At 38.7% G+C, this 19,000-nt stretch overlaps 1 protein-coding gene across 1 annotated transcript in view; it reads right to left on the bottom strand.

Annotated features, from left to right (window-relative positions):
• LOC140150943 (uncharacterized) overlaps window positions 1-8,950 on the bottom strand; it is a 45,119-nt gene extending 36,169 nt beyond the window's left edge. The window contains exons 1-3 of the mRNA XM_072173101.1: window positions 8,579-8,950; window positions 3,958-4,039; window positions 2,247-2,299 (exon numbers count right to left, since the gene is read on the bottom strand). Of these exons, the coding sequence (XP_072029202.1) occupies window positions 2,247-2,299; window positions 3,958-4,039; window positions 8,579-8,771 (328 nt within the window). The 5' untranslated portion in view covers window positions 8,772-8,950. The remainder of the gene's footprint in view (window positions 1-2,246; window positions 2,300-3,957; window positions 4,040-8,578) is intronic.
• Window positions 8,951-19,000: the final 10,050 nt, after the last annotated feature.

Raw genomic sequence — 19,000 nt, 5'->3', positions numbered from 1 at the left:
GGTCAGTAACCAATCACGTCAGACGCAAACTAGTCTTTTTAATTCGGTCTTCAATTATAGGCTGTAACTCATGGGGAATATAATCCCTGACACTTGGGCAGTTTGAAACCGCAAAGGTCATCCGAGGTCAAAGGTCAGGTTTTGATAATTATCATCACCGTTTACCGTGTCTACTATCCACTTCGGTTTACCAACCGTTCCCGTTTACCCAACAACCGCGTGAAGCGCTGGACTCCCGCTAGTATTACTTAAATACAATAAATTAGAACCAATGGCCGATCTGCGAACCGGAAAATCTACTCTGCATAACCGAAAGTGCATAAGACTACATAACCCTGCATCATATGCTAAAGATTCTCATGATAAAATGAGTCGAATTATGTAGAGTTTTCAAGGTTGAGGAGTTCATTGCATTTATATGCTTAGTTTAAGAATCATGGTGTTAACATCTATTTTTCTGTGATAATTGTTAGACTTGTTTCAAGTCTTTTGAGCCAAACTGGTCTCAAGTCCAATGGCATAATTCAATAACCTTATCCAACAGCCGGGTCCAACAGTAAATGCTCAAAATGCTGGGTGCACCGCTCAGTCCGACACGCCGCTAGTCCGACACGCCTCTAGTCCGACATGCCGCTAGTCCGACAACACAAATTCCCTATACTTAGGGGTGCGTCAGTCCAAAAATGAAAAACACTGCGTTAGTCCGAAAAAAAGCATGCGCTAGTCCGAAAATGAAAACCACTGCAACAGTCCGATACGCCGCTAGTCCGAATCTGAAAACACAGTTTTCAGCCCGACACACCGCTAGTCCGAATCCGAAATACACTGCGCTAGTAGTCCGAATTTGAAAAACACTATTCTTCAGTCCGACGCTAGTCGGAAACTGAAAACCATAGCGCTAGTCCGAAACTGAAAACTACTGCGCTAGTCCGAATCTAAAAACACTGCGCTAGTCATTGCATTTCAATGCCTAGTTTAAGAATCATGGTGTTAACATCTATTTTTCTGTGATAATTGTTAGACATGTTTCAAGTCTTTTGAGCCAAACTGGTCTCATTTCCAATGGCATAATTCAATAACCTTATCCAACATCCGGGTCCAACGGTAAATGCTCAAAATGCTGGGTGCACCGCTCAGTCCGACACGCCTCTAGTCCGACACGCCGCTAGTCCGACAACACAAATTCCCTATACTTAGGGGTGCGTCAGTCCGAAAATGAAAAACACTGCGCTAGTCAAAAAAAAAAAGCATGCGCTAGTCCGAAAATGAAAACCACTGCAATAGTCCGATACGCCGCTAGTCCGAATTTGAAAACACAGTTTTCAGTCCGACACATCGCTTGTCCGAATCCGAAATACACTGCGCTAGTCCGAATTTGAAAAACACTTCTTCAGTCCGACACTGCGCTAGTCGGAAACTGAAAACCATGGCGCTAGTCCGAAACTGAAAACTACAGCGCTAGTCCGAATAAACACTGCGCTAGTCCGAATCTGGTGCGGTAGTACGAATATCGGACTAGCCCAGTGTTTCCGCAATTCAGATTTGGTCTGGCGCAGTTTTTGTCAAATTCGGACTAGCGCAATGGTTTTCAGTTTCGGACTGTTGCAGTATTTTTTAGATTCGGACTAGCGCAGTGTCGGACTGAAGGAGTGTTTTCCAGATTCGGACTAGCGCAGTGGTTTTCAATTTCGGACTAGCGCAGTGGTTTTCATTTTCGAAATTTCGTACTAGCGGCGTGTCGGACTGGAAGGGTGTACCGTAAAACCCCGTCTACAAGCATATAGTGTGCTTCTGATGAAAGCTACATTAATCCAGTCGCCATTATGGAGTTTGAGCAAATAAATTACGGATCCAAGCATATACAAACAAGTATTATTTTAAGACCGATCTATTGTATTGGTATATTATTAACGCTTGCTTCAAATTAATTAAGCTTTTATAAAAAAACACTATATATGCTTGTAGACGGGGTTTTACGGTATTTTAAATTCGGGCTAGCGGCGTCTCGGACTCACGGTGCAGTGCATTTCAGATTCGGACTAGCGGCGTGCCGGACTAGCGGAGTGTCAGACTAGCGGCGTGTCGGACTAGCGCCATGTACCCCAAATTGCAAACACAAGTTGGGAAGTATGCTAAAATTGTCACTATGAATAAAAGAGTCCAAAATGATCTCAAGTGCATAGTTGAATAACCTGCATTTAACAAGCATCAGTTTGAGAGATACGTATTTCGAGTGTATAACTTACCTGCATTTATAATATCCGGGACAAATCCTTCCAACTTGCCAGTTTTTTCGCTTCTGTATTATTAGGAAGAAGAACGAAGCAGCAAATGTACAGGATTCGTTACTCAGATTGTTTGATATTTGTACCTCAATCAACCTCAATTTTAATTACATTTTAACTCAAAATTAAGTTTTTAAAAAATCTTTAAAAAAAAATCAAAATCAAAATTTAAAGAAAAAAATCATTCCGCATTCGTTTTTGAAACTGCCATGAGCTTTGAGACATAGCATTATTTTTTTAGCCTTAGGTCCATATAGATGGTGGGGGGTCTCATTTTGGTAAAACCATGATGCAGTCATGTCTACAGTAGAATTCATCTCGACCTTTGCAGGACTTAACCCCATTAAAAGCTATTAAACCAAGATAACACTCATTGAAACAGCTCAACTGATTAAATCGGATCTTCTCTGGTTGTGCACAAGTGTCTGTTTTCATGTACGATATCGCAATAAAGCTGGTATTATAGCTTCAGTTGGGTAACCGATTATAAAGGAAACGAAAGGAAACAATGGTATGTGTACCTTTGTTCACGAAATGAGACAATGGTCTGCCTTTTGTAAACCAGCATTCTTGAAAATGAGCAACATAATGATTGTTGACTTAACACGGTTTGGAAATAATTTCTTCATATTTTTGGTGTTATCTGTCGTTTACATATCCTTCCTAAAACACAAAAGTGCGACCCTCTCCAAACACCTAAATTAGCTAAAAATTTAGGACATGTTACAAAACTATATTGTCTAGAATTTTAGAAGAGTACTTTTAATATTGGCCGGTTATTTTTCACACAGCGACGTTAACTAGGCAATGTACTATTACCTATAACATTAACTAAAACACCAAAGTACGAATATTTCCAAACATCTAAATTAGCTACAAATTTAGGACATGTTAAAAACTATATTTTCTAGAACTTTAGAAGAGTACTTTTAATATTGGCCGGTTATTTTTCACACAGCGACGTTATGTCTCACCTGCTACGGGTTTTTTGGGGGTTTGCTTCAATCCTCAGTATTAGTAGTATTACATAAAAGTAATACAATAACTTATTGTTTTTCTTGTATTGTTTTATACCAAAGTTATTGTAGTAGTTGCATTTCTCTCATTCCTTGCAATAGGTTGTGTTTGTGCTGTCTCAGGTACCGTATTTGTATTTCTTTGCATCATAGTATTAATATTCAATGATAACTTTATTCGCCGTCGAAGTGACGTCATAATCGGATAACTACCATCTATAGCAATAGATGAATACAATTTTTGAATAGATCGCCCTGCATTACAAGCAGATTGCACTAATCACCTGTGTATGTCAGCAAACATACTAATCTTACAGGTGCGAGTGATCAGCATTTCTTTGATATCTATGTTTTAATGCATCGGTACCACGTGCAGGGCGATATAGTCAAAATTGTATTCATCTGTTGCTATGGTAGTTAATCCGATTATGACGTCACTTCGACGGCAAATATGTTACAATATTCGCATAGTTTTAAAATACATTCATTTCTTATTTTGGTTTTGTTTCTCTTGTATCATTAGTGATTCCTGATGAAGGTCACTTGGACGAAAGCTTCATTCAAAGTGATAAGTACTGCAACGTCTTGACCCGGGATGGTGGGGTGGAGGGAGGGGGTATGTGTATTGTTGTTTACAATAATAATTGGATACTTGCATATAATACTGATTGAACGCGGCGTGTCCACCGTGTATGATCCAGACTTTGTCATCTTTGTCATAATCTGCAGATGTTAAACCTACGAATAATAGCATGAATAGACGTGTTAATGTAGCAACATTTGTACATGACATGAACGCTGGTTTAGTCTAATAGATTGCCGTAACGATCGTGAAAATCATGTTAAATTTGCCATATTTGGCAGAGATACAACACTTATAGCTAATCATTATAGACTATGGAGCCAAATCAACAGCACCCTCATTTTGTGGGAAAACATTGTTTGGACTTGATTAAATCAACAATAATGCATGCATCTAGTCATAAGGAGTCAGAAAAAGTATCGTTTGATTATCTACGACGTACGGTTATGGAGTTATGGGCAAATAGGTAACATTGTGACGTCATATATCAAAGATTGACTCCACATGGGGTGAAAATGAAAATTGCCCCGATTTTATTGAAAATTGTTTTCAAATTATTTATTTTGCCATGAGAAATCGGAAAAAGAATAGTTTTCCCTATGTTTGATGTTTGGTTACCATGGGAATAAAGCAAAATAGGACAATATCCATTAAATCGCATTGAATTCTATATTGAGTCAATTTGACCTTGACAATTCTTGTATTACCTGGGTAAGAAGCACTCTTGGAGATGTATAACTATTCTTTTTCTCATTTCTTGGAACAAGATTTTAAATAATTTGAGACCATTTTCAACAAAATCAGACCATTTTCATTTTTACCCCCTGCGGAGCCAAAGTTAGACGTATGTGATGCGATCAAGCAAAATCAGTCGGAACTCGGGAATATTGATTTTGAGATATAGCCATACAAAGGAAATATTTCCTTCGTTTCATATTGTTTTGGAAACTCTTTTTGCTCATATCTTTGGAACTAGTTGTTCAATTTCAGTGGTGTTTTGTACAAAATCCAGATTTGTAGATGCATTTTACTATCCTATAAGAAACTGAAAATTCATGCCTATAACTCCATAATCGTACGTCATATATAGGTCAAAGTATAGTTTTTCTGAATCCTTATGACCAGAGGATGAAGATGGTGTGAGGATTGAGCAAGTTTGAATAACTTTGGACTTGACCTAATGTTCAGTGACCTTTTACTAAAAAATGAGGGGTGTTGTTGAAATGGCTCCATAGCCTAAATTAATCACATACCGTATATAAGTACTATTACTCTATGGCATCTTCAACATAATTTGCACGATTGCAGTGCCTACAGTCAGTCTACTCTGAAGTACAAAGTACAGACGCGGACGCACACATTGTGCCGACTTTGAAGGCACGCATACCTGCAGCAGAGACGCAGCACTACACACTGTTAACGCGCTGTATATGCGAGCGTTGTCACTTTGTACTTCAGAGTGGACAAACTATATGAACTGAAATATCTTGGAAATCTCAACCGCATACAACTTAACCATGTTTACTACCTGTTTAAAAGTTAAACATAATCATAATCATAATGTAGCATCAATGTGATGATTATATCTACAGTTAATAAATAACTTTATACACCTAAATTGAATCAGCCAAATTCATTGTGTTTGCCATTGAAATTTGTAGTATGACCCCATAATTTAGTTATATTGTATATAGTTTAACATATTGACCGGGCATGTTGAATAGACCAGAGATCTCGTGACACATTGCCAATAAGATGTGCTTCAATAATGGCAAATAACAGAAAAAATCTGTGTTAAGTACGAGGGTCATTCAAAAAGTTCCACCTCAATGTTCAGAATAGCCTTTATTATTGAACCTTTTCCCGTAGGTTGTTGACTTCGATCGGGTGAGCACTTGTTTGTTCAAGTCGTATTAATTGGGTCATAAGTTAAAATCAAATATACATGAACGCCGTATATGCAATGTTACTAACAAATAGGCCTAGTTCATATTATTTCCACGTCAAGATATTTAAAATAAGGACGTGATTACGAATTAGTTGGAATCTGGCAAATTTTACAAACATTAAACATTATTTTGTGTGTCTGTTCAATCTTCTCATATAAAACGTGTTTTATTTTGTTTTGAAGTCACAAGGCATGTCAGGGACCTCAAATAGGAACAAAATATTTATCCCAAGTAAGCAGTTGGACAACCGCATCTTAAAAACATTTTTATGAAGATTATCCAAAGCTGCAATATATTGCTTACTATACTAAACTGTTGGCTTCAGTTTTAACCGTCATCAATTCTCGCGTTTCACAATACGATGCGCCGCCAGCGGTTGCTCTTGGCAGTCAATATTTTGATTCCAGAGTCGACATCGCCGTTCTAGCTGCTACTGAATTTTCACACGAGTGTGATAATAAATATGTTGAAAACAGCTCCACTAAGAATTCACTGTGATCAATAGATAGAAAATGGATCTACTATAATTGTAAATTGTTGTTTTAGTGTGCATTCGCATGTAACATCATAATAATGACATTTAAACCAACAATGATGTATGTTCCTGTATTGTATTCGTATTACGCGGGCTTTGGATGTTGACATTTTCCCATGATGCGCTGCGTATTTTGGCCTCGACCAAGCGACCACTGGAGGCGCATCGTATTGTGAAACGCGAGCATATGTAGCCGAGATTTAAGAGTATAATCACGGGTAATTTCAATATCCTGACACGTAAGATAACAGAGATGTGATGATGGAGGTAGAACTTCTTGAATAACCCTAGCATGAATGAAATAAATTCATGGTTTGCTTGCTTCTATATCGTCGTCACAAATCTTATTTGTGAAATTATATTCATATCAAAGCACCATGACAGGTCAAATGTGTTTGCCTGTATTGCATATACAGGTGTCCTATGATAGGTAACATGTACAAAATGAACAGCATTTAGCATGTTTAGTATTGTTACAACAAAACAATGTAAAATTTTCTGTTTTTACTCCGTATCTTAAAAGCAACTTAACGTATGAGCGCAAGATGACAGGGTGCCAAGAGCGGCTAACCATCCAAATATCGCATTTTCATGGTTGAACTTATTGCACAAAAGATACATATTTAAAAAAATTGATATTGTACAATGAAACATATCACTTTGAAAGCTTCTTGACTCTTGGTGGTAATAAATAAAGGAAGATGGTCATTAGAGAAGAACAATTTTTTGAACGTTTTTGGTGAAGGCATTTCTGCACGCTGTATAAATCTAGTTATTTTAAGGGTACACGATGTATGGTTGGTCGAATCAGCCAAAAATCGATTTTCATTATCAAAATCAATATATTATTGAAAAACAACACTTTGATGTTTTGCAAAAGTCCATTCTACAAATCATATAACAATGTTTTTTATTATAAAGGACGTGCAACAGGGGCAATTTTTCTTGATTTAAGCAAAGCCTTTGACTGTATGAATCATGCGCTTCTGCTTGATTAACTTTGCGATTATAGAATTATTGGATAAGAATGGTTTAGATCATATCTTAGCGCAAGATCACAGGTTGTAAATATTAATTCTTGTATTTCTGATTTTAATAGTATAGTTGGTATCAATACTTGGGCCACTTAATTCTGTAAACAATCTTCCTAACAATGTAACCTGTTAATGTACTATTTGCGCATATGATAAAACTCTTCTTGTACTTATGAAAATCCAACTATTCTTGAATATGAGCGTCAAATTCATGGTGTTTATAGTACACGTCATTCTTGATCAAAATTGTTATGCTTAATTTTGACTATTGTATCCCTGTTTGGTTAAGGGATCTGGAATGAGCGTTTTGATCGTTTCGACAGTATTTTTGTAGGACATGAGAGCACATCAGACATATCGAATTGCATTCTGAATACGGAGAAAGTCTTTCTGATATCAAATAATTTTCATTTTTTGAAATTCACGATATAATACAAATTTTATGACTATTTTAAAAAATTTGATATTTTTCACATTTTGGATATATAAGAGTCCTCAATGTAAATTTTATAAATCTAATGATATATTCTTAAAGTGTATGTAGCTGTGAGGAAAAGCCGAAGATCAATTGAAACTTTTGGCCTTTCATATTGAAGATATGGATTTTTTCCCCAAAAGACCTAATTTTTTGTTGGTGTTTTGGATCGTCAGCTTTTCAACCCACCTACATACACTTTAAGTATAAATCACCAGATTTATAAAGTTTACTTCGAGTACTGTTAAGTATCGAAAATATCAATTTGTAATCATTTGCCATAAAATGCGTATTACATTGCGATTTTCAAAAAATCAAAATTATTTGATATCAGACATGTGTCAGAAGGACATTCTTCGCATTCAGAATGTAATTCGATATGTCTGATGCGCCCTAATGTCCCACAATAAATACTGTCCAAATGTTCATACCCCATCCCTTAAGTTGTTCAAATGAACTCTCGAATGCCTCGAAGGTACTGCTCCAACGTAACTTTCCTCTCAGTTTACCGTCATGCACTCTGGTCATTCAAAAGGTACATAGTCTCTGTGACCCTCGCGATCCATGACGAGGGGCGACAGAGGCGCGAAATGCCGACATGCAGCGTCTAGTCTTTTAGGTGAGGTCACAAGAAAAAAATAGCCAATATAGCAAAGAGACTACTGACTTGCTGACAGCAAACATATTGAATCATAGCTTACCTACATTAACCACACTAGGTGATGCTGATGATCCGGTCTGTTTGGACAGACTGACAATGGCAATAACGAAGGCCGCAAAGGCAAAACATACCGCAGCAACTGACAACACAAGATACAGTTTACCATTTCCACCACGCTCCGAGTTGTCTTTTCTGTACAGCTCCTTTTCTGAACTAGCCCTTTCCAATTCCATGATAGCAGATAGACGTTGTCCTCTTGTAATACTTCTCTTGTTCAGGTACAGCAAAATGCTCTGTCTGTCTGTCTGTCTGTCTGTCTGTCTGTCTGTCTGTCTCTTTGGGCGTGAAAGCTTGTGAACGTACGTTTATTTCGTATGTGACCGTTATAAATTCACACTTGGTTGATTGATTGTCGAATTGCAGTCAAATTAATTGAAGCGTATAAAGGTTACCTGAGTTGTATGTTGTGTAAATTTGACTTAATTTAATTTTATATGATTCGAGATATTATTATTAAGGCCCCATTTAAGGTTAGCAACTATTTTAAACTGTTGCGATTTGGTAGTTCACAACATCTTGCAAATGGCAGTGAGCTTTGACAAAAATTGCATTGATCATTTCATAGCGAGTGTGTAGAAGAATTCAAATATCACAGATATACTTTTGTAGGTCTTGTGGTTCTTGAGTTATGTTGTAAAGAGGGTTGAAACAACAACACTTTTGTAAAATGTACATAGCTTATTAGTAACAATAAATCAAGCAAGTTTTCAAAGTTTATGATTTGTAGAATGAACTTTTGTAAAACATCAAAGTGTTATTTTTCAATAATATATTGATTTAGATAATGAAAAAAAATTGTTTTTGGCTTCTTCGACCAACAATACCTAGTGTACCTTTTAAGGCCCATTTTATTTTCTACTGCGAGTCGTATGCCTGAACAAGCATCTCCACTAAAGGTCGACATGACCTGAATTACTTACTGTACTGACGAACAGGAAAATATTTCCTTCAAAGAGGGTCAAAAATGGCAAAGTCCTTTTCCTTGTGGTGACCTCTGAACCAAAATAAGGTTTTAAAAAATTCACATAGCCAAACGGCTTTTATTTCCCTGTGCTCAATGGGAGAAATGACATACAAAAATAAAAACTACACAGATTTACAAAATGCAAGAGAACATTGAAAAAAAATTGATCAACGGTAAAATCGTGAAACATTTACATGAACATAAATGTGTGCATCCCTCCTACGAGATTAGCTCGATCGATATGCAAGTGTTATGAGCTATGCTAACAGAAATTAAATGTGTAACCAAACATGAAGATGAAAAGTAGTAAAATACATTTAAGAATTGTCTCTAATTGTCTCTGTAGGAAGTCGGGCAAAGCAATTGTGAATAATAAGAAGTAGAAGATGGATATTGGGAATAACTACTTAATTTTTGTTTTGAATTGAGAATGGAGATCAAATGAAATGTACTAATTTGCCTAATTTGCATAAAATTAAAAGAGCAACTAGATGTTTCTTATCTGAACTGGCCAATGAATAAAACAGGCATTATTAAATTTGTCATAGACCGAGTGACAAACTCTAATGAGCTGTGACATCATCACCCAATTTACATCTCGCCGTCCACAGCCAATACAATTGGAGCACCATTGGCCTGTTTGCCAAATATGGGCATTATAGAGGTGTCCGATCAATATTTATGAATATTGCATGGTACATCAAGGGAAAACACTACCGTCCTGTGAGCAACCTTCCTTACATTTCCAAAGTGCTTGAGCGTGTAGTTGCAAAACAGTTGACTGATCATATGTCCAAACACCACCTACACGAGCCCCTTCAGTCAGCATACAAACAGTTTCACAGCACAGAAACAGCTTTGATTAAGGTCCACAATGATATCTTATGGGCTATGGAAATGCAAGGTGTCACCATACTTCTGCTGCTCGATCTCAGTAGTGCATTCGACACCATTGATCATATGGTGTTACTCACAAGACTCCAAGACATCCTCGGAATCAATAATGTTCCTTTTGACTGGTTCAAGTCATATTTGTCAAATAGGACGCAACGCGTGTGCATTAATGGAACTTTCTCCAACCTACAGTTCCTCCGCTATGGTGTGCCACAGGGTCGGTACTCGGACCGCTCCTATTTTTAATTTACATTCTCCCCATTGGCTCGGTCATTCGCAAGTATGGCATGAAACTACACATATACGCTGACGACACTCAGATATATGTTTCCATCTGTCCTACATCAGCTGACGGTGTGAAGAGTGCTGTGGCAACACTTGAGCAATGTGTTAACGAGGTTCAGACATGGATGTCTCATAATTTCTTGAAACTCAATGCCGAAAAAACCGAAGTCATTGTGTTTGGATTCCACGCTCAGCTTGCCAAGTTCAATCTTTCATCTGTGAATATCGCTGGCATTGATATCCCTGTTCTGGGTAATCCCGTAAAGAACCTGGGGTCATGTTTGACCGCAGCATGACTATGTCTGCGCAGGTGGCTAATATTGCAAAATCTGCCAATTTCCAGCTGATTAACATTGGACGTGCTCGTAAAATGCTAACCACCGAATCTACCAAACTCGCCATTCATACTCTTGTCACCTCAAGGCTCGACTATTGTAATAGTTTACTTGTCGGCATCAGCGAAACGCTTTTCAAGCGTCTTCAAAATATCCAGCGTACTGCTGCACGCCTAATTACCAGGAAACGCAAGTATGACTCCATCACAAATGATCTCATTGACATGCACTGGTTACCCATTAAGCAACGAGTTGATTTTAAAATCCTGGTCCTCGTTTACAAATCTTCTCACAAACAAACTCCGGATTACATTTCTGATATGCTTCATGAACAAACTGGTCGCAGACGCCTTCGCTCCACAACATCAACAACACTATTCATTGAACAAAGAACTCAACATTCAACATTCGCGGACAGGTCTTTCTCTTGCTATGGACCCCGCATCTGGAAAAAACTGCCCAAACACATCAGAAATGCAGAATCCATTGTCATTTTTAAGAAACTGGTTAAACATCACCTGTTTGGAATTGCGTATAAGCATTAACTTTCTTTGTAATTGTGTATATTTTGAATTGATATTATGTATGTATTTCTTTTCATTTGTTTGCATATGATATTCTTTGTATGTGTCCAGCGCCTTAGTGCAAGTTTTCTTGGTTTTAGGCGCTATATAAGTTTCAGGGATTGATTGATTGAAAATACCCGGATTGTGTCCAAATTTGGCTCGAATATACCTTATGATCGATACTAACGAGTGACTTTGATATTTTTATGGATGAACTGTAGTATGAATGGTACCACACAGCCACATCCACCATACCATACCTGGCATGGATTTAGCCATCGAACGTCCTCATCGACAGCATGCCATGCCATGCGTGCCGTATTTGTCAAGGCTGGTTCAATCATAGAAGCTACGTCCTTCTCTGCAGATGAAGACATTGAGATCTTAACTGTGGAAATGAGTAACTATTGTAGTGACCTCTGTGTATAAACCACCATCGGATGCCTTCAAATTCCAGCAACTTGTTCCCAATGTGCACGACAAACCTGAAATCATCATTAGTGACCTTAATAGCCACAACGCCCTGTGGGGGGTATAGAGAAACCAACAAGGATGGCGAAGCTATAGAAATGTGGATGGAAACACACCAACTTAGTCTCATTCATGACCCCAAGCTCCCACCTTCGTTCTACAGTGCACGCTGGAAACGTGGATACAATCTAGACCTCGCCATAATGACTAGCAACATGTCAACACGTCCAATTGGTATCAAAGTAGATGCAGTCGTCAAACCAACAACAGTGCCTTTCACTCGACGCTTCAACTACAAGAATGCCAAGTGGCAGAACATTACTGACGAGCTGGATCTGAAGGTGAAACATATTAAGCCAACAGCAGATGACAAAGACCAATTCACTCGATTAGTTAGGAATACCGTATGTCAACATGTTTGAGACAGACCCCTTCTCTGACGAAACAACTTTTAAAGGAAAGAAAGTTATGGAAAGTATTTCTCAAGAGCGCCGCAAGGCCTGGAATGCCTTGATTGAGTCAACAGACATGTCAATAGCAAGAAAGCTTGGTTGACTATCCGCAAACTACTCCTGAATGGTAGAAGTGGAAAAAAGCAGAAAAAGATCAAGCTTAACCGTAAAAGGTACAACCAGGACCGTGGTTTTGCAAGATATTTCTCTATGGAGGACCTAGAAGCAGGAATCTCCACTCAAAAGCCAGGAAAAGCGATAGGTTTAGACAACATCGCAACTGAGCAGATCAAAAACGTTGGTCCTGAAGCAAGGACCTAGAGCAGACTCTTCAACCAATGTCTGACAACACACAAGCTCCCGAGTATCTGGAAGAAAGCTCATGTGACAGCACTTCTGAAACCTGGAAAAGATCCATCAAGTCCAAAGAACTATCGCCCTATATCACTTCTGAGTCATATATACAAGCTCTTTGAATACCTAATACTCAACAGAATCGCACCTGTCATCGATGAACGCCTCATCCCTGAGCAAGCCAGTTTCCGCTCTTGCCTGGCAAGTCAACAACCAGCCAAGTTCTCAACCTCACCCAGTACATCATAGAAGGTTACGAGAAAGGTATGGTGTCTGGGGTTGTGTTCGCTTACGATACAGTCAACCATCGATGTCTGCTCTACAAGATCCAGGAACTGACTGATATACAGTTATCAGAACTGATAGAAAGCATGCTTAAGGATAGACTCGTCTTTGTTGAGCTAGCTGGGTAACAAGAAGAGTAGATGGCGTAAGCTCAGGAATGGTCTTCCACAGGGAAGTGTACTTGCACCACTCCTCTTCAACGTCTACACGAACGACCAACCAAGAAGTGAGAGCACTGTTCGATTCATCTATGCTGACGATCTCGGTATTGGAGCTCAAGATCGAGATTTCACAGTTGTGGAAGAACGCCTTTCCAAAGCTCTGGATGCACTCACACCATGATAACCACCTGCGAGCCAACCCATCAAAGACACATGTGTGTGCCTTCCATTCACGCAACCGTGAAGCCAAATGCCATCTCAAGGTCACCTGGTCTGGTACATGCAGCACTTGAAGTCTGTGAACACCCTGTTAATCTTGGAGTTGCTCTGGACAGGTGTCTCTCCTTCTATAAGAACCATGTTGAGAAAACAAAGATGGAATTCAGTACAAGAAATAACATTTTGAGAAGCTCACCGGAACAAGCTATGGGGTGCACGTCCTGACACTCTGAAAGCAACGGCCTTGGCTCTATGCTACTCAACAGCAGAGTATGCATACCCTGTATGGGAGAGATCGCCTCATGTAAAGAAGTTGGATCCAACCCTGAATGCTAGCTGTCGCCTGATAGCAGGTTGTCTTCGAGCAACACCAACTGAGAGCATATACACTCTAGCAGATATAGCGCCACCAAATGTAAGACGTAATGTAGCAATCATAAAAGAACGCCAGCGACTGATGTAAGACATCCCCTGTTTGGACATATCCCTCCAGAAATGTGTCTGAAGTCCAGAGATAGCTTCCTCAACAGTGTAACTCCACTTGAAATATCAGCTAACAGTAAAAGAGTGGCAAAATTGGAGAGATCTACCGATCATCCACCAACTTTGAATATTCCTGTTCTTGAAGAACTACCACCCGGTGCAGATGCAAGTTGGATTGAATGGAAATGCCTCAATAGATTAAGTGGTGTAGGAAGATGTAAAGTCAACCTCAAAAAATGGGAAATCGAAAGAATGCAGATGTAACCTGCGATTGTGGAATAAAACCACTGACAATGGATCACCTGACTGTACCGCTAGCTTCTTAAGTACAAAATTGCATTTTACACATCCAACATGGCCAATTAAAATCAACATACATGTAAATTCAAGCATAATTTTTGACCAAAATGTAGGTTTGAAAAGTTAAAACCCCGAGTGATCCTTACAATATTTTTCAGATTTTATGTCATTACATGAAAGAGCACACTAATATTGTCCATATACTAGCTTAATTTCAATGAGCAATGGTCAATTGCCTTTAAATTGCAAATCTTGTGCGAAAGGTTACTAGTTTCGCCTGTTTTGTCATACGGTTGTAAATTAAATGAACAATGGTTTTGCTTAAAGAGCGTTTAGAAATTGATGTGTTGGAAACGAAACAGAAGCATGTTTTACTATCGCTATGGAAAATCCGACCCATTACAATTCGATCTTAGTCCGTTACACAACGGGTGAGGTGCATATGAATACGTTTTGTACACAAACCTGTTCAATTCGGGCATAGAAACAGTGGCGAAAAAACGCTGAAAAGCCACTCTCGCTTTAATTATAATAATCCTTCAGATTTCAGATTTAGGTTGAAACATGTTATCAAGAAATTCACAGAAAAATTGCATGACGACACGTATTTGTGAGCGAAACAAAAGCACCTTTACTATCGCCATGGAATATCCAGACCCAGTAAAATCCGAACACACGAAATAAATTGTTGGGGGTTGTGCTACACTTGTTAACTGGCAAAATATTGAAATTGTGTGGCATTGTTGTCTTTCTGACATTTTGTGAGTTTTTACACAGATTTTTTTTAAATTATTTGTGCAAAATTCCCACTATATTCACGTGACGTGACCCCTCCCCCACCACCACCAATTAATTGCACACCACTGATTGACTTTTCATGCCGAGGCCGTTCACCTGTGTGGAAATGAACAGGGCTTATAACAAAAGCAAGTCAGAAATCCCTGTGTAACAATGTAAAATGCTATCGAGTGTAAAATATCTCATTTTTTGGCTAATAATAAGAGATACTAAAATAAATACCCGGGATCGATACACGTGAATGTGCTATGCACGATTTTGATATTCAGACGAAAATCTTTGGATACCGGGGTAGAAAATGATGAATATCTCCCGTAAATGATTTCGTCTAAAGAAGCCAGATGTGGTTCCTTGCACTTGGATATATATGTTGAACAGACATGAAAGTCGTTAGCTTGCGTCTTGAGAAAGAAGCTTGCGTCTTGAACTCAAAAACAGACAATAATTCTGATTTTATATGTGCTGAACTATATAGCGCAGTGTATAGGCCAATCGTGGAGGTAGTCTAAAAGCAGATGACATATGGCGTACCATTGTTCCGTGCACACAGCGAGGTCAGTCACCGGATAATTGTAGCTTATTGTCAGTAGCCTTAGTCAGATGTCCTTCGGCCCATTATGCGTCTAAAAACTATTAAACAGGTCGGAACAAAATGGCCATGCGTGGCGGTGGATTCAACCTACCATGGCGATTTCTGCCATGAAGATATCGGGGCGATGACACTGTGTCATTTGTTGAAATGAGGGGATGTATTGTGCTGCAATGGATTCTGGTAATGGTAATATATTTGCTCTGGGGCTTGAGTTGTAAAATAGTGGCAATACCAAGTTTTATTACTGCTTCTTGATAAACATGGGGAATAGTGCTCGTATTACTGCATACCAAATATGGTCTGAACCCCCTTTTGAATAGTTATACAGGATTTTGAGTGGCGGGAGTTTTTGTGAAAGCAAGCTAGCGAAGCAGATTTCCAAACTACCCTGTCCAATTTTAATTTTCTTGATTTTCTTTAAAATTCGACTATCGTTTGGGGTAAATCTTACAGGATATTTCACCTATATGAAACTAACTTTAATCTGAAAAAAAAACTGGAGAAATTCGTTTAAATTTAAGCCAGAGATGACAAAAAAACCAAAAACTAAAACGACCTTTGATGGTATAGAATTGCAGATTCATACCTTGAAGGTGTTTACATTGTAACGGTTATTCTAGGCACTTGCCATTCAAAATAAAAACCACATTCGCAATAGGAAATGGCCCAAGCAACCGGGAGACTAGAGGTACATCGTTGGTGACCAGAAGATGATTTAAGGAAGCCCCATCATGCACTGTAAAAGTGTTATCACGAGCGTTTCAACTGCCACTTTACTTTTCAAATCCCATTGAATTCTGTGCAAAAGATGTTGTTTTAGAATTGTGTGTGTGTCATTATTACTTGGTCGATTTCAGAACAAAAGTGATGTAAACAAAGGACAATTCACACCTTCTGTAGATAACATAAAATGTGAAATCGACCAAAATTTTGAATGTGTTTTTATTGTAAATATATCAGTCCAAATTCAAATTTAACCATGCACGTCTATGCTGTGTGTGAGCAGTGGTGTCATGTCCACTCGCACAGCTGTGCTAACCGCAAGTTGGGTGTTGGGTAGTGCTTAAATCATCCTCTGGTTGGTGACTACACGTACAGGGTGTATCAAAATGATTGGTACCGAAGACTTTTCATTTTTTGCCGAATTTTTTAAATGTTTTTGGTGCCAGTTTGGGGTTAATTGTTTAAATATTTGTAATTATAGTAGTTTTATCTGCTCTAAGAATTTTAGATCATAAAGATAGCAAATTCTATTCAGAAGTTACATGATTCTAAAGGAAAGTAGGTGTTTTTACACTTTTCATCGTAACGCTGGATCAGTAGCGCACCATTTTCAAAGCTCTATTTTACTGCAAGTACCTTGTGAGCATGATATGTTGAAATTCATGGAAATGTTTAATATTTTCCTTGCCTATTTCTTCATTCATCTTAATACTAATTATAGAGAGTTTGTCCGTCTGTCCGCGCGCTATCGCGTGTTCGCGGAGCTATCGCGTCCTCGCAGAGCGCGTACCCGCAGAGCTATCGCGTATACTCGCAGAGTATTATAGAGAGTTTGTCCGTCTGTCCGCGCGCTATCGCGTGTTCGCGGAGCTATCGCGTCCTCGCAGAGCGCGTACCCGCGGAGCTATCGCGTACTCGCAGAGTGCGTACGCGGAGTATCAACGGGCGTGTGCGCGGGTTACCGACGGGCGCAGTGCGGGCATCGGAAAGCATTACAGTGTGCATGTGACTAACAGGTGCATCTCATCGGACCAGAACCAGGTAAGGCCTATAACCCATTATATTAGGCCCTATTGCGTTCATAATTCACATTTCTCCCGATTGATTTCATTACTTTAGTAACGGCCTACATCCAGATACTGGGGGTATTTTCGGGGTCCTCCAAAGTAGCAGGGCACTCAGGGCTTGGAAGAGGCGAACGATGGGTGTCCAGATTATGGATACCGAAGTAAGCATCACAGTTACAAAACAGAGTTGTGTCAAGTTGGCTCGTGATCACTGACAGACGCAGGCCAATATCAATTTGTAGTTTTAAAGGTCAGGGCAGGTATATGGGTAACGGGTGTTTGGTAATTAGAGATAGGCCTGTTATGAGAATCACCCAACCCGAGAACCGCGAAATCTAGTAATATATATTAATGTAATAATCAATATTTATTACTTGAGAGTAATATTATTGACTTGAATAATTTAGGTGGGGCGAAAGAAGTTTGTGTATCAACACCATCCAGGGCGGTAATTTAAATTGTATTTTTGAGATTACTATGTAGATAGTGTGCCCGGGGGGGCCACTCAGATATAATGATGTAAGCATGCGTGACCAAAAAACGCGTGAAAAGGGTGTTTTTTTGGTTGGGCACGTTACGCGCGTGACGCGTTAAGGGGGTCAAAAACGGTGATTTTCATGAAAAGGGGTTGTTTTAAAATCGTTTGTAACGCATTTAGGGTACCATTTTAATCCGCTTTTTCAAATCTGCTGAAACTCCGATTCCGAAAAAAGTTTATTCCAGTGTTGTATAAATGTTTAAAGCACTATGTTATGCAAATATGTTTCATGACGTGTTACATGATTTAACCATGGCCTCGTACTTCTATGTAAAATACCGTTTAGATTAAAAAACGTGCATATTAATTAATGACGTCATGATTATGATGATGGGTATATAGTTCAGTGGACAAAACGGGAGACGAAAATCCGGAATGAAAATATCATGTATTTCAAAAGATTTTTAGGACCTTTATAGATTCCTCACATTATTTACTACTCCTGCTGGTAGATTTGCGAGTTTCCTTCTCTGGATTACTTTAGGAAATTATATATGCAGTAGAAAGCATGAAAAGGGCCGCTGATATCAGGACACGATAATCAACTTTAGGTGCCGAATTCGGAACCAAATACGATGTGAATACTGCTTTAACGTTGCGTCTGGATAAACTATGATGATAAATTACGGAAATTACGCTGAATATTGGTATATTCTGATTATTCTCACATAACTACTTAACGAGAATCCAATCAGATTCATGTAACAAGCTACGAATCTGAATTATTTATATTTTAAAGTGGTACGGTATGGTATATACCGGAGGGGGGGGGGTAGGCCTATATCCGGGAGGTGGACTCAGTTTTAGTGTTCAATGAAAAGTTACTAACTTAGTAGGCCTACAAATTTGTTCAATTTGTCAAAATCCATCAAAACTTGTAAACGTGGGTCAAATTTAGACAAAAACTTGTTTAGG

Source organism: Amphiura filiformis, chromosome 4, assembly GCF_039555335.1.
Source record: "Amphiura filiformis chromosome 4, Afil_fr2py, whole genome shotgun sequence".
NCBI classification, from domain to species: Eukaryota; Metazoa; Echinodermata; class Ophiuroidea; order Amphilepidida; family Amphiuridae; genus Amphiura; species Amphiura filiformis.
Note: the sequence above shows the minus strand (reverse complement) of the source record. Positions and strands in the feature narration are given on the sequence as shown.